This window comes from Coregonus clupeaformis, chromosome 18 (assembly GCF_020615455.1).
Source record: "Coregonus clupeaformis isolate EN_2021a chromosome 18, ASM2061545v1, whole genome shotgun sequence".
Lineage (NCBI taxonomy): Eukaryota > Metazoa > Chordata > Actinopteri > Salmoniformes > Salmonidae > Coregonus > Coregonus clupeaformis.
Window position 1 is genome coordinate 18,360,949 of NC_059209.1, and position 20,494 is coordinate 18,381,442.

At 49.0% G+C, this 20,494-nt stretch overlaps 1 protein-coding gene across 1 annotated transcript; it reads right to left on the reverse strand.

Moving 5' to 3' along the window:
- Positions 1-132: 132 nt before the first annotated feature.
- Positions 133-19,615, reverse strand: adamtsl2 (ADAMTS-like 2). Its single transcript, XM_041863292.2, has 19 exons — positions 19,541-19,615; positions 16,747-16,849; positions 16,184-16,326; positions 15,928-16,003; positions 15,509-15,611; positions 15,245-15,390; positions 14,905-15,028; positions 14,494-14,574; positions 13,871-14,046; positions 12,883-13,210; positions 6,665-7,034; positions 5,046-5,149; positions 4,836-4,962; positions 4,386-4,599; positions 4,033-4,188; positions 3,718-3,888; positions 3,248-3,424; positions 904-1,048; positions 133-492 (listed from the first exon to the last, which is right to left on the reverse strand). The coding sequence occupies exons 2-19, from the start codon at positions 16,846-16,848 to the stop codon at positions 371-373; spliced, it is 2,865 nt and encodes a 954-aa protein (XP_041719226.1). The 5' UTR covers position 16,849; positions 19,541-19,615; the 3' UTR covers positions 133-370.
- Positions 19,616-20,494: the final 879 nt, after the last annotated feature.

Consider the following 20,494-nt stretch of genomic DNA (forward strand, 5'->3'; position numbering starts at 1 on the left):
AAGTAACCTACTGGGGGGTAGTAGAGTAACCTACTGGGGTGTAGTAAAGTAACCTACTGGGGTGTAGTAGAGTAACCTACTGGGGTGTAGTAAATAACCTACTGGGGGGTAGTAAAGTAACCTACTGGGGGGAGTAGAGTAACCTACTGGGGTGTAGTAGAGTAACCTACTGGGGGGGGTAGTAGAGTAACCTACTGGGGGGTAGTTTGTTGACTAGTAGTCTGGGGTAGAGGGCTCTTTGGCTGGAAGTAGGAGGGTTGTGGGTATGGGTTTGCAGTGGTTGGAGGTAAGGGGTTTGTGGGGGTCTGGTGGAGGTAAGGGGTGGGGGTTGGAGAGCTGCAGGGTAAGGTTTTGGGGGTGTCAGGCAATACTAAGAGGTGTGCTGGGCCCTGCAGGAGTGGCAGCAGGCCTTGCTGTAGTACCAGTGGCTGCACAGGTTCACCTTCAGAGCCAGAGAGCAGTTGGTGGTGGGACGGTCCTGACAGCTCTCATCTGCTTGGCAGAGAGACATATATGATATGTTCAATGATATGGAAAAAGTAGCCTCATCAGGATCCGAAAATACTGTAATGATAAATCTATCAATTAATTAATTAATTAATTAATCAATCAATGCCTTTTTACCTCCACAATCTAAATGCTCAGGACCTTAGGCTGTTATGAAAGAAAGAGGTGTACTTAAATAATACAATTAAAAACAAGCGCTTTAAACATGCTGTGTTCCCCGGTTGACTTTTGCCTGTGACTAGACTGTAACTCTCCTAAAGTTGCCTGAGGCTGTGGTGAGGTGCTGCTTACATAGCCTGATCCCAAATCTGTTTGTGCCGTCTTGCTAACTCCTATGGTCATTGGAGTTGGCAAGACAGCACAAACAGATCTGGGACCAGGCTATTGCTTACGTACCTGGGGGTTCAGTGGGACAGGGTTGCAGGGCGCAGGTCTGCTTGGCCACAGGCTTGGTCAGGGGGTCACACCCTCTCACAATCTCCCTGCCCTGGTAGCACTTCACGTCTCTCATCCGGACACCCACACCACATGTCTTAGTGCACTGGGGAGTGAACACACCACACGTCTTAGTGCACTGGGGAGTGAACACACCACACATCTTAGTGCACTGACGAGCGAACCCACCAGGGGTGTAGTGCTGCCGTAGCGCTGGGGAGCGGCGCTCCCTCACTTTTTTCAATTTGAGAATACACAGAGCTGGTCATTAAAATTCATTCTGATAAATTATAAATACATTATATTTAATTACCACAAACATTCCATCAAAATTATAGAATGACAAACTAAATAAATATGTAGGCTATAGCAGCCTATAGGTAGGTAAATGGTGGTTTCTTCCCTGTCTTCTCTCTCTGGCGGTGGCGCAAATGATGAATAACTGTAGGCGTGTGTGCAGAGGCCCGTTTGTCAGAGGCTTGACCACTTTGAGCAGGCCAAATCTGACATAACAAGAACAGCCACAGACAGAACACTCTGCCAGGGGTTGCTAAAACAGCTGTCCTCAAAACAGTTTGTTATGGACTTGGGGCTCATGTACGCCCTACTGTCTGAGTGCTTAGCTTACGGAAATGTACCACCTATATTGTGTATGCAGACAAACTGATCCACCGCATCACACCAATGAGATCTTGGATCCAAATTCACGGCATGTCTGCCTTGAAGTTCATAAAGTGGAACCCAGAACGATGTGACCACTTGGTTACTGTGCTGTCCTTTCCTTTCAGCACCACGATTAGAAAGGCAATCGCTTAAAATAACCCTCATCAAGATCTGTTTCCTACGCCTAATAGTCCTACTCATGACTTCTTCTTCTTATTATTATTACACATTTTTTGATTATCACTTCTCACAATGGTGCTCGTTTAATAAAGTTAGATCAAAGCTGAATCAATGTCTCCCAAGATCACAATGATTAGTGTTTTACATAATAGAACCGAATATAATAGCATACATTTACTGTAGCATAGCAGGCCTATAATATGTTACACCAAAAACCCCTCCTCAGTCATTTCTTATCTGAAGCTTAATAGTCTAATTGTTTTCCTCACGTGGCCAAAACTTAACAGCGCGCCACTAGGCAGGAGATATGCTTTGATTGAAATAAAGTAGGCCCACAAGAAAGGCTAATAGTTTGTTAACACCATCTGCTTTCATTCGCTCACGAAACAGTAATTCAAGAAGATCTAAATGCATATTCCCATGAAACTGAATGAGATCAAATGATTGGCATAATGAGATCAAATGATTGGCATGCAGTTTGGACATTTCACCAGTAAAACGTGAATATTATCATTCAGTGATGATGGCCTATTTTGAAATGAGGTATGGCGAACTTAGTGTGGGCATAGGCAGATGTTGTAATTTGAGGATGCATTGTATGCATAGGCCTATTCTACAATGATATTCAATAGGCTACATCTGCTGGTACAAACTTGACAAATGATTACGTCATTTATTTTGTAATTTTTTTGCACTGCCTTACCAAAAAGAAATAGCACCACACCACTGGAACACACCACACGTCTTAGTGCACTGGGGAGTGAACACACCAGACGTCTTAGTGCACTGGGGAGTGAACACACCAGACATCTTAGTAAAATGAGGGAGTGAACACACCAGACATCTTAGTGCACTGGGGAGTGAACACACCACACATCTTAGTAAAATGAGGGAGTGAACACATCACATGCCTTAGTGCACTGAGGAATGAACACAGCAGCACTGCTCATTGATCGGTACCGGTACCCCTTGTATATAGCCTTGTTAATGTTATTTTATTGTGTTACTATTTTTCATTTAGTTAATTTAGCACATTTTTCTTACTTACTTTTTAAAACTCTGCATTTCACGGTAATGTCTACACCTGTTGTATTCAGCACATTGGACAAATACAATTTGATTTGATGATTTTGTTGTGGTTTAATAGGACACCATCTACAGTGAGTTCCAAAAGTATTGGTACAGTGACACATATACAGTGAGGGAAAAAAGTATTTGATCCCCTGCTGATTTTGTACGTTTGCCCACTGACAAAGAAATGATCAGTCTATAATTTTAATTTAATGTAAGGATATTTTCATTCATATCGGGTGAACCATTTAGAAATTACAGCACTTTCTGTACATAGTCCCCCCATTTTAGGGGAGCAAAAGTATTGGGGGTATGATATTTGTAGCAGGTGCGTTTGTGAGTGTGACCGACTGCCTTTGTGAACAATGTCATGGTTGAAATGGTATCTCACCTCAGACCAGGGCGTGGTGTACCACTTGAAACAGGGCCTCTCGAAGCAGGTGTTCTCGGTCTCTGGCCTCTCACTGGCACCACACGCCTCGTCATCGTGGGTCTGGAACTTCCCAGCAGTGATGCCGGCGCACTGCACAATCCTCCACTTCACACCGCGGCCACATGTCGTGTTACACTGAGAGGAAAAAAAGACTGCTCTCAGCTAATGAATCTCTAACCAAGAGAACATCATTAGAACATCAACAAAACATATATAGAACATCAACAGAACATTGTGATAACATTGTCAAAACATCAAGAGAACACCAACAGAACATCAAGAGAACATCAAGTAAACATTGTCAAAATAGAACACAAACCGAGCATTAAGAGACCATCTATAGAACATCATGAGAACATCAACAGAACATCAATAAAACATAGATAGAACATCAACAGAACATCAACAAAATGACTCAGTTGCCTTACACTCTCCCAGTCCTGAGTGAGCCAGTGTGGGGCACAGTCCTTCTCCCCACAGGGGTGGATGGCCAGGGGCTTATTCTCCGGAGAGCACTGGGATTCAGGCACCACACGGCCCTCTGGTGTCTTACAGTACACGTGGCGTACCATCTTCCCCTGGCCGCACGACCCCGAGCACTGCAGAGGTCAAAGGTTAATGGAGATGACACGGCAAAAATACATAGTATTACTGATCCAAAGAGACAGTCAGTGCAATCACTATTCATATCAGTAATCAATGTACCATAGAAATGTAGTAGTGAGTGAAAGTAGTGTACTCACCGGCCCCCACTCTGACACAGTCCACTGGCGCTCGCAGGGCGGGCCTGTGCAGTTCTTGGTGTTAAGGGGGCGGGTCAGGGGATCACATGACTTGGTTTCATCTGAACACCTGACCTCCCGGGTCACCTGGGCCCTGCGGCCACACTTCGCTGGGCACTGTACAGGAAAGATGAGAGAGGACACACACCTTCAATTTCACCTACAGCTGCTCCTACACAGTAACCTGCCATTGTAACTATCATGGAAACTACAACACACACACACACACACACACACACACACACACACACACACACACACACACACACACAACCCCTGTCCCACCTCCACTCCTACAGTATAGCTCCACCCACCTCATTCCACTCGGCCACCTCCCATTGGGGGCCGCAGGTGGGGCTCTTACAGGCGCGGCGCTCCAGGGGCCTCTCCAGCTCTGCCAGGGTGCAGAGGTCACTGTACACAGAGCTGTCCAGTCCGGGGGACAGCATCTTCCAGCAGCGCACCAGACGGAACTGGAAGCCCTCGCCACAGGTGCGAGAACACTCACTCCAGCTGCTGGCCTCCCACCTGAGGGTGAGGGGATGCACACAGAGTGGAGTTCAGGTGCAGTTAGTTATCTTCTGAAGTCAATTAAATAGAATCTTAAATAGAATGGTAGTGGCCAACACCATTTTACCGTTCCTGGTTTAATGTGGAAAAGAGGCAAACATTGTTCTCAAAGAACTTTGCTGCACTTCAAGAATCGTCCGACTGGTAAACAGTCCTTTAAGGACTTTTTAAGTGTGTTGTTTTCTGGTGCATACCTGGGCTGGCACTCCCTCCCAATGCAGAAGTCATGAACAGGCTCAGGTCGAGTCATAGTGTCACAGTGCATGTCATTCACCTCAGCGCCGTCGTAGCGAACACACATGGCAAAGGACTTAGACACTCCTGCAGCAGAAATGATAACTTACAATTTCATAACTAATCCATACATACTGTGTGTGTGTGTGTGTGTGTGTGTGTGTGTTTACCTATAGAGCAGGTGGAGGAGCAGGGTTCCTGAGAAGACAGTTTCCAGCGGTACATGTCTGCAGGGCTCAGCTTGAAGTTCTTCTGCAGGAACCTCTGATTAGTCCTGTCAAACACAACATGACAATAAGGTTTCACACGATTGGTCCTGTCAAACAAGACATAACCAGGCCTTCACGGTAAACCCACTGAACCCCAGCTCTCTCTCTCTCTCTCACACGCACACACACAATCACAGCTACGGCTGATTCACCTCACCCTCCAAATCATAACAGCCAGCGACATTCTGTTTTTCATTAATTCACATAAAAGTGACATGAACATTCTTGTCATATCACTGGCTGTTTTTTTTATAGCCAGAGCAGTGATGTTTATTTGAAAATACACAGGAACTTTGAATCATTCTTAACTGACATATCTCAGTGTAACTGTGACTAATTCCTGCACATTCATCCCTAGAGGTGACTACAGTCTGACAGTATGTTTCTTCCCAGTCATATTTTTCACTTTGCCGCAAATACCTTGAATTATTTGTTTTAAGTGGACCGTATCCCTTTTTTTCACCTCCTCCTCCTCCTCCCCTTCCTCCTTTTCCTCTCCTCCCCCCTCCTCCTCCTCCTCTCCTTCTTCTCCTCCAATCCGTTCTTCTCCCCAACTCAGGGGAAGACAGGGTGTGTCATGTGATGTGTTTTATGGGGCTCTGGCAAGAGAACTGGCAAAGCGCTGTTTGGACACAGCGCAGGGAAGCCAACATGAATTATAAATGTGATGGAATGCTACCCCGGCCAGCCCTGCGCTTTGGCTGTCTCCTCTCCATGCGATTCTTGGGATGTCTCAGAAAGAAAAAAGAAGCAAGGGATGGATGGGGCCAGAAGCCAGCCTGGAGCACATTCCATTCCCCCAGCCAGCCGAGCCAGCAGCACGGGCCCTTTTCCTGACGAGACTATCCAGCACTTTTACATGCCCCTCTGCTCAGGGCCTTGAAATGACTCACTCCAGTAGGGCCGGGATGATACCAATGTCGCGATACGCGTCAGTATCGTGGCAAGGAAACAAAACACGAAGTGAATTTAACTTCTTTAGGAAAACAGCCCTAATGTTGGAAACAAACATCATTATGTTGTCATCCAGAGTCACATTTATTTATTTTCCAAGTTATAGCACACAGTATTTTATAAAGCAGGCTTTTAAAGGACCAAAGAGTTTGGTCTGCTTCGTGTTTTCATTTTTTCCATGGAAAAATGATACTGGTATCGTCACATCCCTGCACTTTAGACCTTACTTAGAGAGAGAAGGACTCCCCACTGGGCACAGATGTCAATTCAACATCTATTCCACGTTGGTTCAGCGTAATCTCATTGAAATGACATGGAAACAACGTTGATTCAACCAGTGTGTGCCCAGTGGGTCTGTAGTGTTCACGCTAACCCCTCAGCAGCAGCATCACTAAGTGAAGAGAGTTAGTGTCTTTGAGGTGGAAGAAGAAGATCAGAGGGGTTGTGGATGGGATTTTGAAGTGATATTATTTGGAAAGGTTCCTATACCAGATAGCAAGCTGACGTTGGGCCAACATTGCCTCTTTATTTCTGCTCAACATTATGTGGATCCCTCCTTACTGTACCTGGTTCTGTTGGTGCGGTTGTTGCTCCTCAACCCCGTCAGCAGCGTCCTGTTGGGGAACAGCAGGTCTCCAGTATCATTCCTCCACGGGCCCAGACTGAACTCCCCCAGAGAGCTGTTGAGGGGGAACAGGCTTCCCTGCTCCACACTGCTATAGTCCACCTCCAACGGCGCCACCTCCGACGAGAACAGTCCCTCTCCCTCCGTCAGGAGCTGATTGGTTGAGATGTTGGTGAGCAGCTCATCCGGACCAATCTGCTCGCCTAGCAAGACTCTCCAGATGAGGTTCTCTGAGTCTGGCACGTCCTCTAAAGGCCTGCTGGCTGCCGGGGCAGGGACTTCTACACTGCCTGTGTGACTGCTGTTGCCATCTGTTGGGATAACAGGAAGGGCATGGAAAGATAGAGAAATTATTAAAGTGGGAGAAAGCCTTATAAGTCGGACCAGAGGTGTGTCACGGTTTCGGCCGAGACTGCTCCTCCTCCTGGTTCGGGCAGGCAAAGGCGTTCGTCGTCCCCGGAGTACTAGCTGCCATCGTTGGATGATTCCATGTGTGATTGCTTTTGTCTGTCCTTAGCACCTGTGTCTGATTTGTGATGATTACGTGTCCTATTAGTTCCCTGTGTTTGTTGGATTAGTTGTGTGTTGTTATTTCGCCTGTCATGTGTGTTTTCGTGTAGGGTTTTGTGTTCTGTGTATTTTACGCATGTTTTGCGTAATTGGGCATTATTCCGCCTCCTTTGTTTAGAGGCCGTGCCTTGTTTTTGGGATCTGTCTTTATTAAACTTTTGGACTTAGCTTCGGTGTCCTGCGCCTGACTTCACCCCACATCCACCTCACAAGATGACAGAACAACACACCTTTCTGGAGTCAGCAGGAGCAGTGGCGACATCCAGGTTGCTGGATGAACGGATACGCTTTCACGACATCTTGTTCCAGCAACTTGAGACCGCCATAGACGAAGTGTCCAGCAAGCTGAGTCGTTTGGTGACTAGGGAGGTGCCCACGCCATCACCTACTATCCCATCACCAACGGCCAGTCCTCCTCTCTCAGCACCGGAACCCAGTGGTATTCGGCTCTCGCTCCCGGGGGCATATGACGGTTCTGCAGCCGGGTGTCAGGGATTTCTGCTACAGGTGGAACTGTACCTGGCTACTGTACACCCGGCGCCCTCGGGATACGAGCGTCTCCGCCCTCATCTCCTGTCTATCCGGCAAGGCGTTGGAATGGGCCAACGCCGAATGGAGGGGAATAGACGCCGCAACCATCACCTACGCGGAGTTTTCCCGCCGCTTCAGGACTGTCTTCGATCATCCACCGGAAGGTAAAGCGGCGGGAGAGCGTCTGTTCCACCTCCGACAGGAGAAGAGGAGCGCCCAGGAGTTCGCACTGGAGTTCCGGACACTAGCAGCGGATGCGGGGTGGGATGAGAGGGCCCTCATCGACCACTACAGGTGTAGCCTACGAGAGGACGTTCGTCGTGAGCTGGCCTGCAGGGACACCAACTTGTCATTCGACCAGTTGGTGGACATTTCCATCCGTCTAGACACCCTGCTGGCCACCCGCGGACGTCCCGAGTGGGGGGTCGTCCATTTCGCCCTCCAGCACCTCCGAGCCTATTCCTATGGAGATCGGGGTGCTGGCGCTAGAGAGAGGAGGAGAGGGAACCCGAGGGGAGCCATCCCCTGCACCACCTGCGGTCGTGGAGGGCACACCGCGGCCAGGTGCTGGGGAGGGTCTCTTGGGAGAGGTGACGACAGGCCGCGCACTGGGGAGTCATTTCAGGTAAGCAGGCGCCCCACTTACCCAGAGCTTTCTGTTGGTCACATGAATATTCCTGTGAGATTTCCACAGGTGGCACCTCATTCCCAGCATAAGGCGCTAGTAGATTCAGGCGCTGCTGGGAACTTTATTGATCGGGCATTTTGTGGTAGGTTAGGGATTCCCCTTCGGCCGGTAGAAACTCAGTTTCCTGTCCACACCTTAGACAGCCGGCCGTTGGGGTCGGGTCTGATCAGGGAGGTCACAGCACCACTGACGATGACAACACAGGGAGGTCACGAGGAGATCATTCAGTTTTATCTGATTGATTCTCCTGCGTACCCCGTGGTGTTGGGACTTCCCTGGTTAAGCACCCATGATCCTACCATAGCGTGGCAACAGAGGGCTCTTATGGAGTGGTCTGCCCAGTGTGTAGGGAGATGTCTAGGTGTTTCCTTAGGGGCGACCTCGGTAGAGAGTCCGAACCAAGTGCCCGCACTGCGCATTCCCCCTGAGTATGAGGATTTAGCACTTGCGTTCAGTAAATCTAGGGCAGCACGGCTACCTCCTCATAGACAGGGGGACTGTGCGATAAATCTCCAAACGGGAGCGGCCCTGCCACGGAGTCGTGTGTATCCCCTGTCTCAAGAGGAGACAGCGGCTATGGAGACGTACATAGCCGAGTCCTTGGCACAGGGATACATACGGCCTTCTACTTCCCCGGTTTCCTCAAGTTTCTTCTTTGTGAAGAAGAAGGATGGGGGATTGCGTCCGTGTATTGACTACCGTAGTCTCAATCAGATTACAGTTAAATACAGCTACCCACTGCCACTGATTGCGACGATGACGGAGTCATTACGTGGCGCGCGCTTCTTCACAAAGTTAGATCTCAGGAGCGCGTATAATCTGGTGCGCATTAGGGGGGGGGGATGAATGGAAGACAGCATTTAGCACAACCTCGGGTCATTACGAGTATCTCGTCATGCCATACGGGTTAATGAATGCTCCTTCAGTCTTCCAATCCTTTGTTGACGAGATTTTCCGGGACATGCATAGGCAGGGTGTAGTAGTTTACATTGACGACATCCTAGTGTACTCTGCTACACGAGCCGAGCATGTAGCCCAGGTGCGCCGAGTGTTGAGAAGACTGTTGGAGCATGACTTGTATGTCAAGGCAGAGAAATGCCTGTTCTTCCAGGAGTCCGTCTCCTTTTTGGGTTATCGGTTGTCCGCGTCTGGTGTGGAGATAGAGGTAGACCGGGTATCGGCCGTGCGTAATTGGCAAACTCCAACTACTGTAAAAGAGGTGCAGCGGTTCTTGGGTTTTGCTAATTACTACCGGAGGTTTATTCGGGGTTTTGGACAGGTTGCAGCTCCCATTACATCTCTACTAAAGGGGGGTCCGGTTCGTTTGCAGTGGTCGGCTGAGGCGAACAGGGCATTTGTTAAACTTAAGAACCTGTTCGTCTCGGCTCCCGTGCTGGCGCACCCGGATCCCTCTTTACCCTTCCAAGTAGAGGTGGACGCGTCTGAGACCGGTATTGGGGCAGTCCTGTCACAACGATCCGGCGCGCCACCTAAACTCCGCCCCTGTGCCTTCTATTCTAAGAAGCTCAGCTCGGCGGAGCGCAACTATGACGTTGGGGACAGGGAGCTGTTAGCCGTAGTTCAGGCTCTAAAGGTGTGGAGGCATTGGCTTGAGGGGGCTCAACACCCTTTCCTCATTCTGACAGATCACCGTAACCTGGAGTACATCCGGGCAGCTAGGAGATTGAACCCTCGTCAGGCTAGGTGGAACATGTTCCTAACCCGATTTGTTTTCAAGATCACCTACATCCCGGGGTCCCAGAATGCTAAGGCAGACGCCCTGTCCCGGCGGTATGACACGGAGGAGAGGTCTAACGAGCCTACTTCCATATTGCCGGAGTCTTGTTTGGTGGCTCCGGTGGTGTGGGAGGTCGATGCGGAAATCGAGCGGGCACAGCGTACCGACCCTACTCCCCCCGAGTGTCCTGTGGGGCGGACGTACGTTCCGCTCGAGGTTCGTGATCGACTTATTTATTGGGCTCATACATCACCCTCCTCTGGACATCCAGGTATTGGCCGGACCGTGCACTGTCTTAGCATGAAATACTGGTGGCCAACGTTAGCTAAGGATGTGAGGGTTTATGTCTCCTCCTGCTCGGTGTGTGCCCAGTGTAAGGCACCTAGACATTTGCCCAGGGGTAAGCTACATCCCCTGCCCGTTCCACAACGACCATGGTCCCACCTCTCGGTAGATTTCGTTACCGATCTACCCCCCTCCCAGGGGAATACCACCATTTTGGTCGTTGTGGATCGGTTTTCTAAGGCCTGTCGTCTCCTTCCTATGCCGGGTCTCCCTTCTGCCCTACAAACCGCTGAGGCCCTGTTCACCCATGTGTTCCGGCACTATGGGGTCCCCGAGGATATAGTGTCTGACCGGGGTCCCCAGTTCACCTCCAGAGTTTGGAGGGCGTTTATGGAACGGTTGGGGGTCTCGGTGAGCCTTACCTCGGGGTACCACCCAGAGAGTAATGGGCAGGTGGAACGTGTAAACCAGGATGTGGGTAGGTTTTTGAGGTCCCATTGCCGGGACCGGCCGGAGGAGTGGTCGAGGTTCCTCCCTGGGCAGAGATAGCCCAGAACTCTCTCCGCCACTCCTCCACCAATTTAACACCTTTCCAGTGTGTCTTAGGTTATCAGCCGGTCCTGGCGCCATGGCACGAGAGCCAGATCGAGGCTCCTGCGGTGGACGAGTGGATTCGGCGCTCGGAGGAGACGTGGGACGCTGCCCATGTCCATCTGCAGCGTGCCATCCGTCAACAGAAGGCGAGCGCCGATCGCCACCGCAGTGAGGGCCCGGTGTACGCACCGGGAGATCGAGTCTGGCTCTCGACTCGAAACCTGCCCCTCCGCCTGCCCTGCCGGAAGCTGGGTCGGCGGTTTGTGGGGCCCCTTCAAAGTCCTGAGAAGATTGAACGAGGTGTGTTACAGGTTACAACTACCTATAGAGTATAAAAATATTAACCCCTCGTTCCATGTGTCTCTTCTCAGGCCGGTGGTAGCTGGCCCACTCCAAGAGGAAGAGATAGGAGAGACCCCTCCGCCCCCTTTGGACATCGAGGGGGTCCCGGCGTACAGGGTCCGGACCATCTTGGACTCCAGGCGCCGGAGGAGTGGTCTCCAATATCTCGTGGAGTGGGAGGGGTACGGTCCGGAGGAACGGTGCTGGGTGCCCAGGAGGGACATCCTCGATCCATCCCTCCTGACAGAATTCCACCATGGGCATCCCACGCGCCCGGGTCCGCGTCCTCCTGGCCGTCCCCCGAGGCCGGGGTCGGCGCACGGCTGGAGCCGCGCGTCAAGGGGGGTACTGTCACGGTTTCGGCCGAGACTGCTCCTCCTCCTGGTTCGGGCAGGCAAAGGCGTTCGTCGTCCCCGGAGTACTAGCTGCCATCGTTGGATGATTCCATGTGTGATTGCTTTTGTCTGTCCTTAGCACCTGTGTCTGATTTGTGATGATTACGTGTCCTATTAGTTCCCTGTGTTTGTTGGATTAGTTGTGTGTTGTTATTTCGCCTGTCATGTGTGTTTTCGTGTAGGGTTTTGTGTTCTGTGTATTTTACGCATGTTTTGCGTAATTGGGCATTATTCCGCCTCCTTTGTTTAGAGGCCGTGCCTTGTTTTTGGGATCTGTCTTTATTAAACTTTTGGACTTAGCTTCGGTGTCCTGCGCCTGACTTCACCCCACATCCACCTCACAAGATGACAAGGTGTTTCCTGGTCAGGTGGTCAGGAAAAACTCCTGGTGTTCTTTAATGAATTAAAATAGGAGTTTTATGTGCAGTTTGTGCACTACAACAAAACAGCACACAAAGCCTTTCAACATATTCCTTAAGGCAGTAGAGAGGGCCTTGGTCTCACCCAATGGCCAAACTCCCTGCATAACTGTCCCACAGTCTAAGTAGAAGGGCTGTCTGAGGGCTTGGTACAGGCAGGTATGCCTGCACTCATTACCACTCATGTTTGTGATGCAGCCAATTTAAAAAATGAGAAAATGCCAGAGCTCACTGAATCTTTGTATATATGCCTGTGAATAATGCAGGACTCCAAAGGGCCAGCAGAGAGGACTCTCTTTTAAAAAAACAAACATTTTATCTCATCTGATATCTGAGCGGTGAACTGATTTATATGGCGATAGACATACAGTAGTTCAGGGGGATAACTGCACAGTCTGCAAGTCGAGAATCTCTCTCTCTCTCTCTCTCTCTCTCTCTCTCTCTCTCTCTCACTCCCACTCCCACTCCCACTCCCACTCCCACTCCCACTCCTGGTTTCCTGTGTTAATCACTTGTGTATTGGGGTTATGTATAATTAGGGTTATTTGTGTTAGGGTTATTGTATTGGTTTATTGGTTTCTAGTATACTGGTGTTACCTGTGTATTGTGTTGGGGTTGGGCTGTCTTGGTGACAGTCGATTGCTGCTGTCTCCTCATACACCTCATTGGTCTCCTGGCCTTTCTGGCCCTCTGCCCCTGCCGCCTTGGGCCCCTGTTTCAGCACCTGGTTCTGCCGGGTCTCAGGGGCTACCTTGTCATACGTGCTCCCGTTGGGGGCCACCATACTGCCCATCTCCACGGAAACCCCAGGGGCGGTACTGTCGCGGCCAGTGTAGACGGGAGGTTGAGGGACGGGGGACAGGGACTCTCGCAGGACGGTGTACTCGTACGTGATGTAAGGGATACGACCGTTCTGGTTCCACACCTATGAGGAGACAAAATAGTGGGTGAGGGGGGGTGAGATGGATTCTTTGGATTAAATTATGTTGGTTATACTTCTCTTTTACTTTGCCTTACACCAGAGGTAATGCTCTAAGTAATAATCTACATTGTGCACAAATACAGCAGAGTCAAACAGAATTATTACTGACCAGGAATGTGCCAAGGTCTTTTTTTGGATAACTTAAGAGAGAACATGCAAGCAGCACAGACAGACCAGCATAGCACCAGAGACCGAGAGCTCACCCATTCCCTCCTGCCTCCTATCAAACTCAGTCAATTGCACATTTACAGTAAATACTGTAAAGTACACGACTGCTGTTAGAGTCAGCCGTCTAGCCTGCCTGCACTCATTCAGACGTGGGGCTTAGTTGCCAGTGAGTGAGGCCATGAAAGAAAGATAAGATACCTGTACACTATTGAAGTTTTATTGTGTAATGCATTAACCCATAAAGTTGCGCAGTGAAACTGAAGGAGCATTAACAGTTTGCAGGTATCTATCTTTCATAACTTTTATTTTTGTACCCTGCACCTGCAAGTTACTGGATACGTGTACACTACTTCTAAACTAGAGATTACCCAGAGGCCCTGGCAGCCAGACGAGGGGAGGGAGTAGAGCAGAGCAGACCTCAGCAGGCTACAGTACCAGAACATTGATGGCCTGGTCGATGGGCCCTTTGGCTACGATGTACTCGATCCCCGTCTCATACACATCCATGGGCCGCCGGTACTTGAAGACGGTCCCCGCCGCGTGGAAGTTCTGGGGGCTGTCCACCTTGTAGTTCCCATTGAAGAAGAAGTTCCCTGCCTGATCGGTCACAGCTGTGGGGGGATAGGATAGAACATAGTCTCATGGAGGGGATGGAGGACCATTGGAGGAGGACCGGTTGGTTGACTCTACGGAAAGGTAATGTCTCTGATGTTCACTGTACACTGGAATTTCTCCTCCCCATACATGACCATATATGGATACAATACAGTCAATTCAAGAGATCACAAAGGAAATGAAAGTATATAGATCATCAGAGATTAATTTCAGTTGATTAATATACTTCCTTTACTAACTTCCCACTGTCAAGATTAATAGGCATCCCATTGCTGGGGAGAAAATATCCTTTGTATTTTGAGAAAATCTTGAATAAAATGTTTTGCGCCTTCATCGTGTCATAACAATATATGGAACATAATAACATCCCACCGTACCAACAGGGAACATTAGAGATGTGTGTATACATGGCATGGTGAGCAGGATAAGAAGGAAGTACCCACCCAAAACATCAGCTGACTTCTTCCTCTCAATGATCTGGATGTCCCAGGAGCCCTCAGGGATTGATGTGATGAAGGAGTAACCTTGGAGACAGGAAACATTATGATGACTCCATTTTACCTGCAACTAAATAGCCTGAACATCAGAAGAGTTGGCTAAAGAAGCACATGTTGAGCTTGTTGTCAGACTCTAACTGGCTATAGTTCTCTTTCAGAGACATTTGTGGGGCTCGTCCCAAATAGGTGTGTTCAAGGTTTGGAAAAGATGGAGAGCCATAACTCCTCCATCAGCACCCTCTATCCATGCCCATCCTTCCACCCACCCATCCACCCACCCATCCACCCATCCATCCATCCATCCATCCATCCATCCAAACTATCCCAGTTTGTAGTTGAGGTTGAACACACTCCTACCCAAAGTGGTGGCCCCGCGGCGGAAATTTCCATTGACCCTGCTGCAGCTGCTGCCATCCCCCTGACACACTCCACACTTATCCAGCGTGTTGGGCGAGAAAAGCACTCCATCACACCCGATTGGCTGCAGAAATGATGTTAAGACAAACAGGATGATTATCATTTTGAATCATTTCAGCACATGCAAAGCAAGTTGAAAGTATGACACACAGAATATAGCAAGTCAACTGAATTACTTTATTGACACTATCATGTGACCAGGAAAATAAGCATTTCGGCCATTCTCACAGAATATGCAAAGCTATCTCCTCAGCAGATGAAGAAACAAGCGTTCCCTGACCTCACATCTGCCGTCCACACAGACCCCTCTGTAGTTGCTGTACTTGCAGGACGTTCCGTCCCGAGCAGGAACCATCAGTTGTCTCTGGCCGTCGGCTGTGGTGCAGTGCAGGTCACATGGGTTACTGGAGATATGGACATAGTCATCTGTAGATAGATGGATGGATATAAAGGTCAGAGGTCACAGTGTAATAACGAGCCTCGAGGACAGGCCACACAGGAGGGAATGACACAGAGCTGAGTGGGTTTATTATGGGTGTCTTACCCGGATACAGGGGTTTCCAGTGGTAGTTCCTGCCATTGTAGACCTGTGAGTTGAACGACCAGCACTGCTCTTCCCTGAAGCTTCTCCCAGAGGAAGGGCAGTCCTGCACAATACAGAAAATATACACACACATTTCTGTCTGTTCCATGTATTTTTAATTTTAGAATAGTTTTACAATATGTTATGAAAGGGTGTGACAGGGTGTGACAACTCTGGAACAAAAGGCTGTTCACCCTGTAGCTCTCCAGGACCATGGTTTGTGGTCGCTGTACTAAACCTTAAGCAATTTGTATCTCAATTGATTACAAAAAGAGCTGTGTGGTCTACAATGATTTCTGCATCATAGGCTTCGGGTTGTGGGGTGTTGTGTCAACATGTAACGGCAGGAAAAGTGGTGGCAGTAATAGATGCATGCTAACCTTGGTGTTACAGAGGAGGTATTTTTTCGAAGTGCCAGTGCAGGTCATGTTGTCTCTAGCAGCGGCTGCTTTCTTTCTTTGGATAGAAAATTAATTAATTTAGTAAATCTGCTTGTTGAGATTTGAAGACAAATTACACATTTATGGAGTAGAATAGAATAGAATAGAATAGAACAGGTTAGAATAGAATCGAATAGGACAGAATAACAATAGAACAGAACAGTATAGAATCTAAACTTTCTGTCAGCGGACTGACCTCTGTTTGAGACAGTGCCTCTCCTGGGACATGACCCCCCCTCCGCAGGTGCGTGTGCAGGCAGTCCACTTGGCCCACTCCCCCCACCAGTACGTGGTGGACTCCAGCTCATCTTCCAGACTGTTGGAGGCTGCCCCTTCCTCCTAAACACAACACAGCAACCTTAGAGAGCAGCAGCAGTAGAACAGGGCCCTGTACACACTGTGACTAATTATAAGCATGTCTAGCCGCTCTGACAATCCGGGTTAAGTGGAGACAAGTGATATGTACTGTGCTCTCCTTGTAAAAGGTGTGAGAGAAAACAGCTGTGGGTTTTTATAAGACAACTCATGTAAGAAAGAATAGTCCGGAGATGAGAGGGCCAGAAAGAGGGAGCAAGAGTGAGTGAACAACTGGCAAATAGAGAAAAAGAGAAAGAAAGACAGACAGACAGACAGACAAACTGACTGACTAACTGACTGACTGAAATTATGTCAGTGATAGAGAGAGAGTGTGTGTAAGAGAGAGGCTGGAGTTGGGCAAGCATGTATGTAGAGAAAGAGAGAGAGTGTGGGACAGTGTACCTGTCCCCTGGTTGAGAGGTTCCCTACAGACAGAGCCAGGGTGAGGAACCCCAGTAACACCAGGCTGGTCTCCCCACATTGTTCCCACGACCAGATCCTCATCCTGACAAGATAAAATATACAGAAAGACCTCAATGGGACAGAAAAGTAGGAGCTGAAGACTCACACCGATAAACTTTAACTAGGTACAGACAAACAGGATGGGAAGAACACTGTGAAAATGAAAGACATCTTTAATGAACTTATATTGGTATATCTGATACAGTCGACTCCTAACAAGGGCATAATGCACTATACGATTAGTGCGAAGTAAACTCAGTTCACAGTTCACCAGTCCCAATTCACATACACAATTTTTATATCTGTATGCTGTGATATAAAAACAGGCTTTTATAACAGTCCTTAGATTTTGCATATATCAGGGATCTACTGTCCTTGCAGTTAGAGCACTTAAAGGTGTTTCGGAGGAAACATATTCATGCCAGATCTGTGTGGGCTTCAACGTAAATGTCTTCAGACATTTTAGTGCACTGGCAATCACTGTATACTTGGATAAAACCTTGATGCAGTCAGGTGGTGACAAAGACAGGCTGTTGAGTGAGCACAGGTGTTGGAGACAGGATTTGGAACATGGAAGCAGCATGTAAAACAAGTCTCAGTGCTGGAGTGACTAAGGTAAGTTTCCTAACTCAAGGCCTAGGCTTCCACACAGGTAGCCTTTGTTTCCTCCACCTTAGTGTGAATGCACCGGCTGCCCCAGACGCTTACTGTAAGGTAATACACACACGTTCATGCAAACACACACACACATGACACACACATCCAGTCAGTGACACACACGCTCCGACTCTAGGAAAGGCCCCTTGCACATCCCCCTGTTCCGCCTCTCCTCCTCATCAGGCCCACAACTCCAGTTAGGTAGGCTTCTTAAAATAAGCAAACAGATCGTCTAGCCCTGTTTGCAGTCTGGCTTTTTCTGGCACTAAATATTGGTGACAGGTGTCTTAAACTACCCGCTGGAACACCTGGAGTTCATTATCCTCCCAGACACAGCTGGAGCGTGTCCAGCTGCCAAACTCTCTCTCTCTTTCTCTCTCTCTCTTTCTCTCTCTCTCTCCATCTCTCTCCCTCTCCCTTGCTCTCTTTCTCGCTCTCCCTTTCTTTCTCTCCCACAGACTACGCAGTCTGTCGCCGTCGAGACAGGCCTTCCTCCTCACATGGCTTCCCAGGGCCACAGAGGAGAGTAAACACAGCCCTGCGCGTCTCCCCCTAGCCACACCCCCCCGCGTCTCCCTTTCCCTTCCCAGCCCTCTGCCCCCCTGGGGCCCCCTGTTCGGGGGAGGAGGGGTGTTTTTCTTTCGCTGGCAGCAGACAGACAGCAGGCTATCCCTTGGGAGGCTGTGGGGAGCTGGGGCGGGTCGGATCGGGGCTGTCTGGTCTGGATGGAAGGCCCAGGCAGACTCATCCTTTCTGGAGGAGCTGTTTAACCAGACTGGGGCTCCTTCCTCCTTCTTCCTTTCGCAGCAGCTAACTCACGTTCATATGTGAAGTGGAAAATTGATGTTGCTCCCACTCAATCGCCCGTTGCTCTCCACGAGTCCTTGACCTCGCTCTGCTTAAACAAAGTGCATACAGAGGCATGGCTGAGAGAAGTTAAGGAGAGGTCACTCACGTTTTGGAGTGGAGAGAGAGAGGGCATGTGGTATGTCTTTGCAGAATGAGTGACATTCTAGACATTGTTTCTAGTAGACACCACTTTGGGGACTCAGTCATCTTTGTGATAGAGTGCCTTCCATTAGTTTGTTCCACACTTCATTCTGCGTACATTGTTTTCCCTCAGTGACCATACCCGTAATTGATGTGTCCTTTGTGAGTAATGGTCTAGCTACCAAATACTTATCCTTCACACCGAGGCACTTTCAAACAGCCTACCTTCCTCAGAGCAGCTGGTGGGAATTTCTCCTTTACCAGGGAAACTTTCTGGAGCTGTGTCATTAACAGTAAAAAGCAACAGGTGGATCTTCTCACTAGTGCCACTCTATTCACTTCCCTATATATATTTTGCTCTGATATTGTACTTTTCCATGTGCTTTTTTCCAAGCACTTTCCAAAAACAATCACTACTCTTAACTCCAAGCAATTCACTCATTTTACTATTGTAAAAAATTATATTACAGAATGTACACGGACTCTCTCTAGTTACTGTATTGATGCCACAATCATGGTGTCATCCTTTATGTACATTTTCTACTCAAGGTTCTAATTCTGAGAACAAGATTTGATCATCTTCACTTTTAACTGAATACCTATGACCTAGAAATGACTGAACAGCTCTCCCTACTGAATAAAACAACGGACATCATCAAAACACAATGCATTTAGTACGCTATATAACACATTATCACCTTTTCAAATCACTTTTTCATTGTGGCGCACCAAATTATTACATCAATTTCAGAACTTGAATTAGCATGAAACTGAGCCTTCACCTCATCAGTCTCTCCCACTGCAGCAGAGAGCTCTCCAGACAGAGTCTGGCATCAGCGCACACACACACACACACAGCACACATACACACCGCTGTAGGAAAGTAAACATCATTGTGAGGATTTGTTTTGGTCTGGAACAGGAGACAAGTCTCATTGGCTCGCCTGCCACCTCACAAAACGGCAGACACACACACAGAATCACATATGAACACACACACATACACACTTACATACACACACGCACACACTTATACACACTTAAACACACAGACAGGCTGGAGGAGTGTAAATATTTACCCACTCACCTAGCTGCAGTCCAGGGGCCGCCGAGCTATGTGTTGCCGGGTCAGAGTGGGTGGTGTGGTGGTGGTGGTGGTGCTGTAGAGATGTGTGTGCAGAGGGAGAGAGAGAGGTAAGGTGTGTGCCTTGCATCCCACTTCCCCTCCCTCCCTCAGCCCCTCTCCTCCTCCTCCTCCCCCCCACCCCTCCTCCACCCCACCCCTCCTCCTCCTCCCAGCAGCAGGAAGAGAGTGGCAGTAGGGAGGGAGGAACGCCTAGAAAAACAGGAGGCTCCTGCCCAGTGCCAAGCGCTGGGGTCTGCCTCTCCTGCCTCTGCTGCTGCTGTATGTGGTGGGGACTCTGTCCTATTGACAGCCCAAAGCCAAGCCTGGCAGCTCAACTCTCTCTCTGCTCTCCCCCTCCACTCCACTTCGCTCCACTCGCAGACAGACAGAGGAAGTCACTGTTTCCCACAGTGCGACCCCCCATACCCCCTACCCTACCTCCCCTCATCCTATCAGTCCCCCTCACATCCTTTCTTCCATCTCCTCCTCAGATGCTGGTGTCTTGCCCTGTGTGCTCCCCTCTTTCATCTCATACATTTCTATATGGAGAGAACACACCTGGAAATGGGCTAAGTATGTCATGATGAGTTACAGAGCAGGCCTTTACCTATCTCTATTCAATAAGAAAGCATATGCATAACGAAAGTTAAATTAACCAAAATGAAGAGAGTGAAAGAAAAAGAGAAAATATCTATGGAGAAAGTGAGAGGTTGAGTCTCTAGAATGTATTGAGCAGCACAGAGAGAAAGAGACAGAGGTTGAGTCTCTAGAATGTCTCGAGCAACAGAGAGAGAGAGAGAGAGAGAGAGACGGATGCTGGGACTGGGAGGACCACCATGCCTGCCCACGACGTCTGCACCCAGCAGCCACATGTTCTCTCTGCTGCACTGCCTCGGTGTCTGCTACGTGCATTAG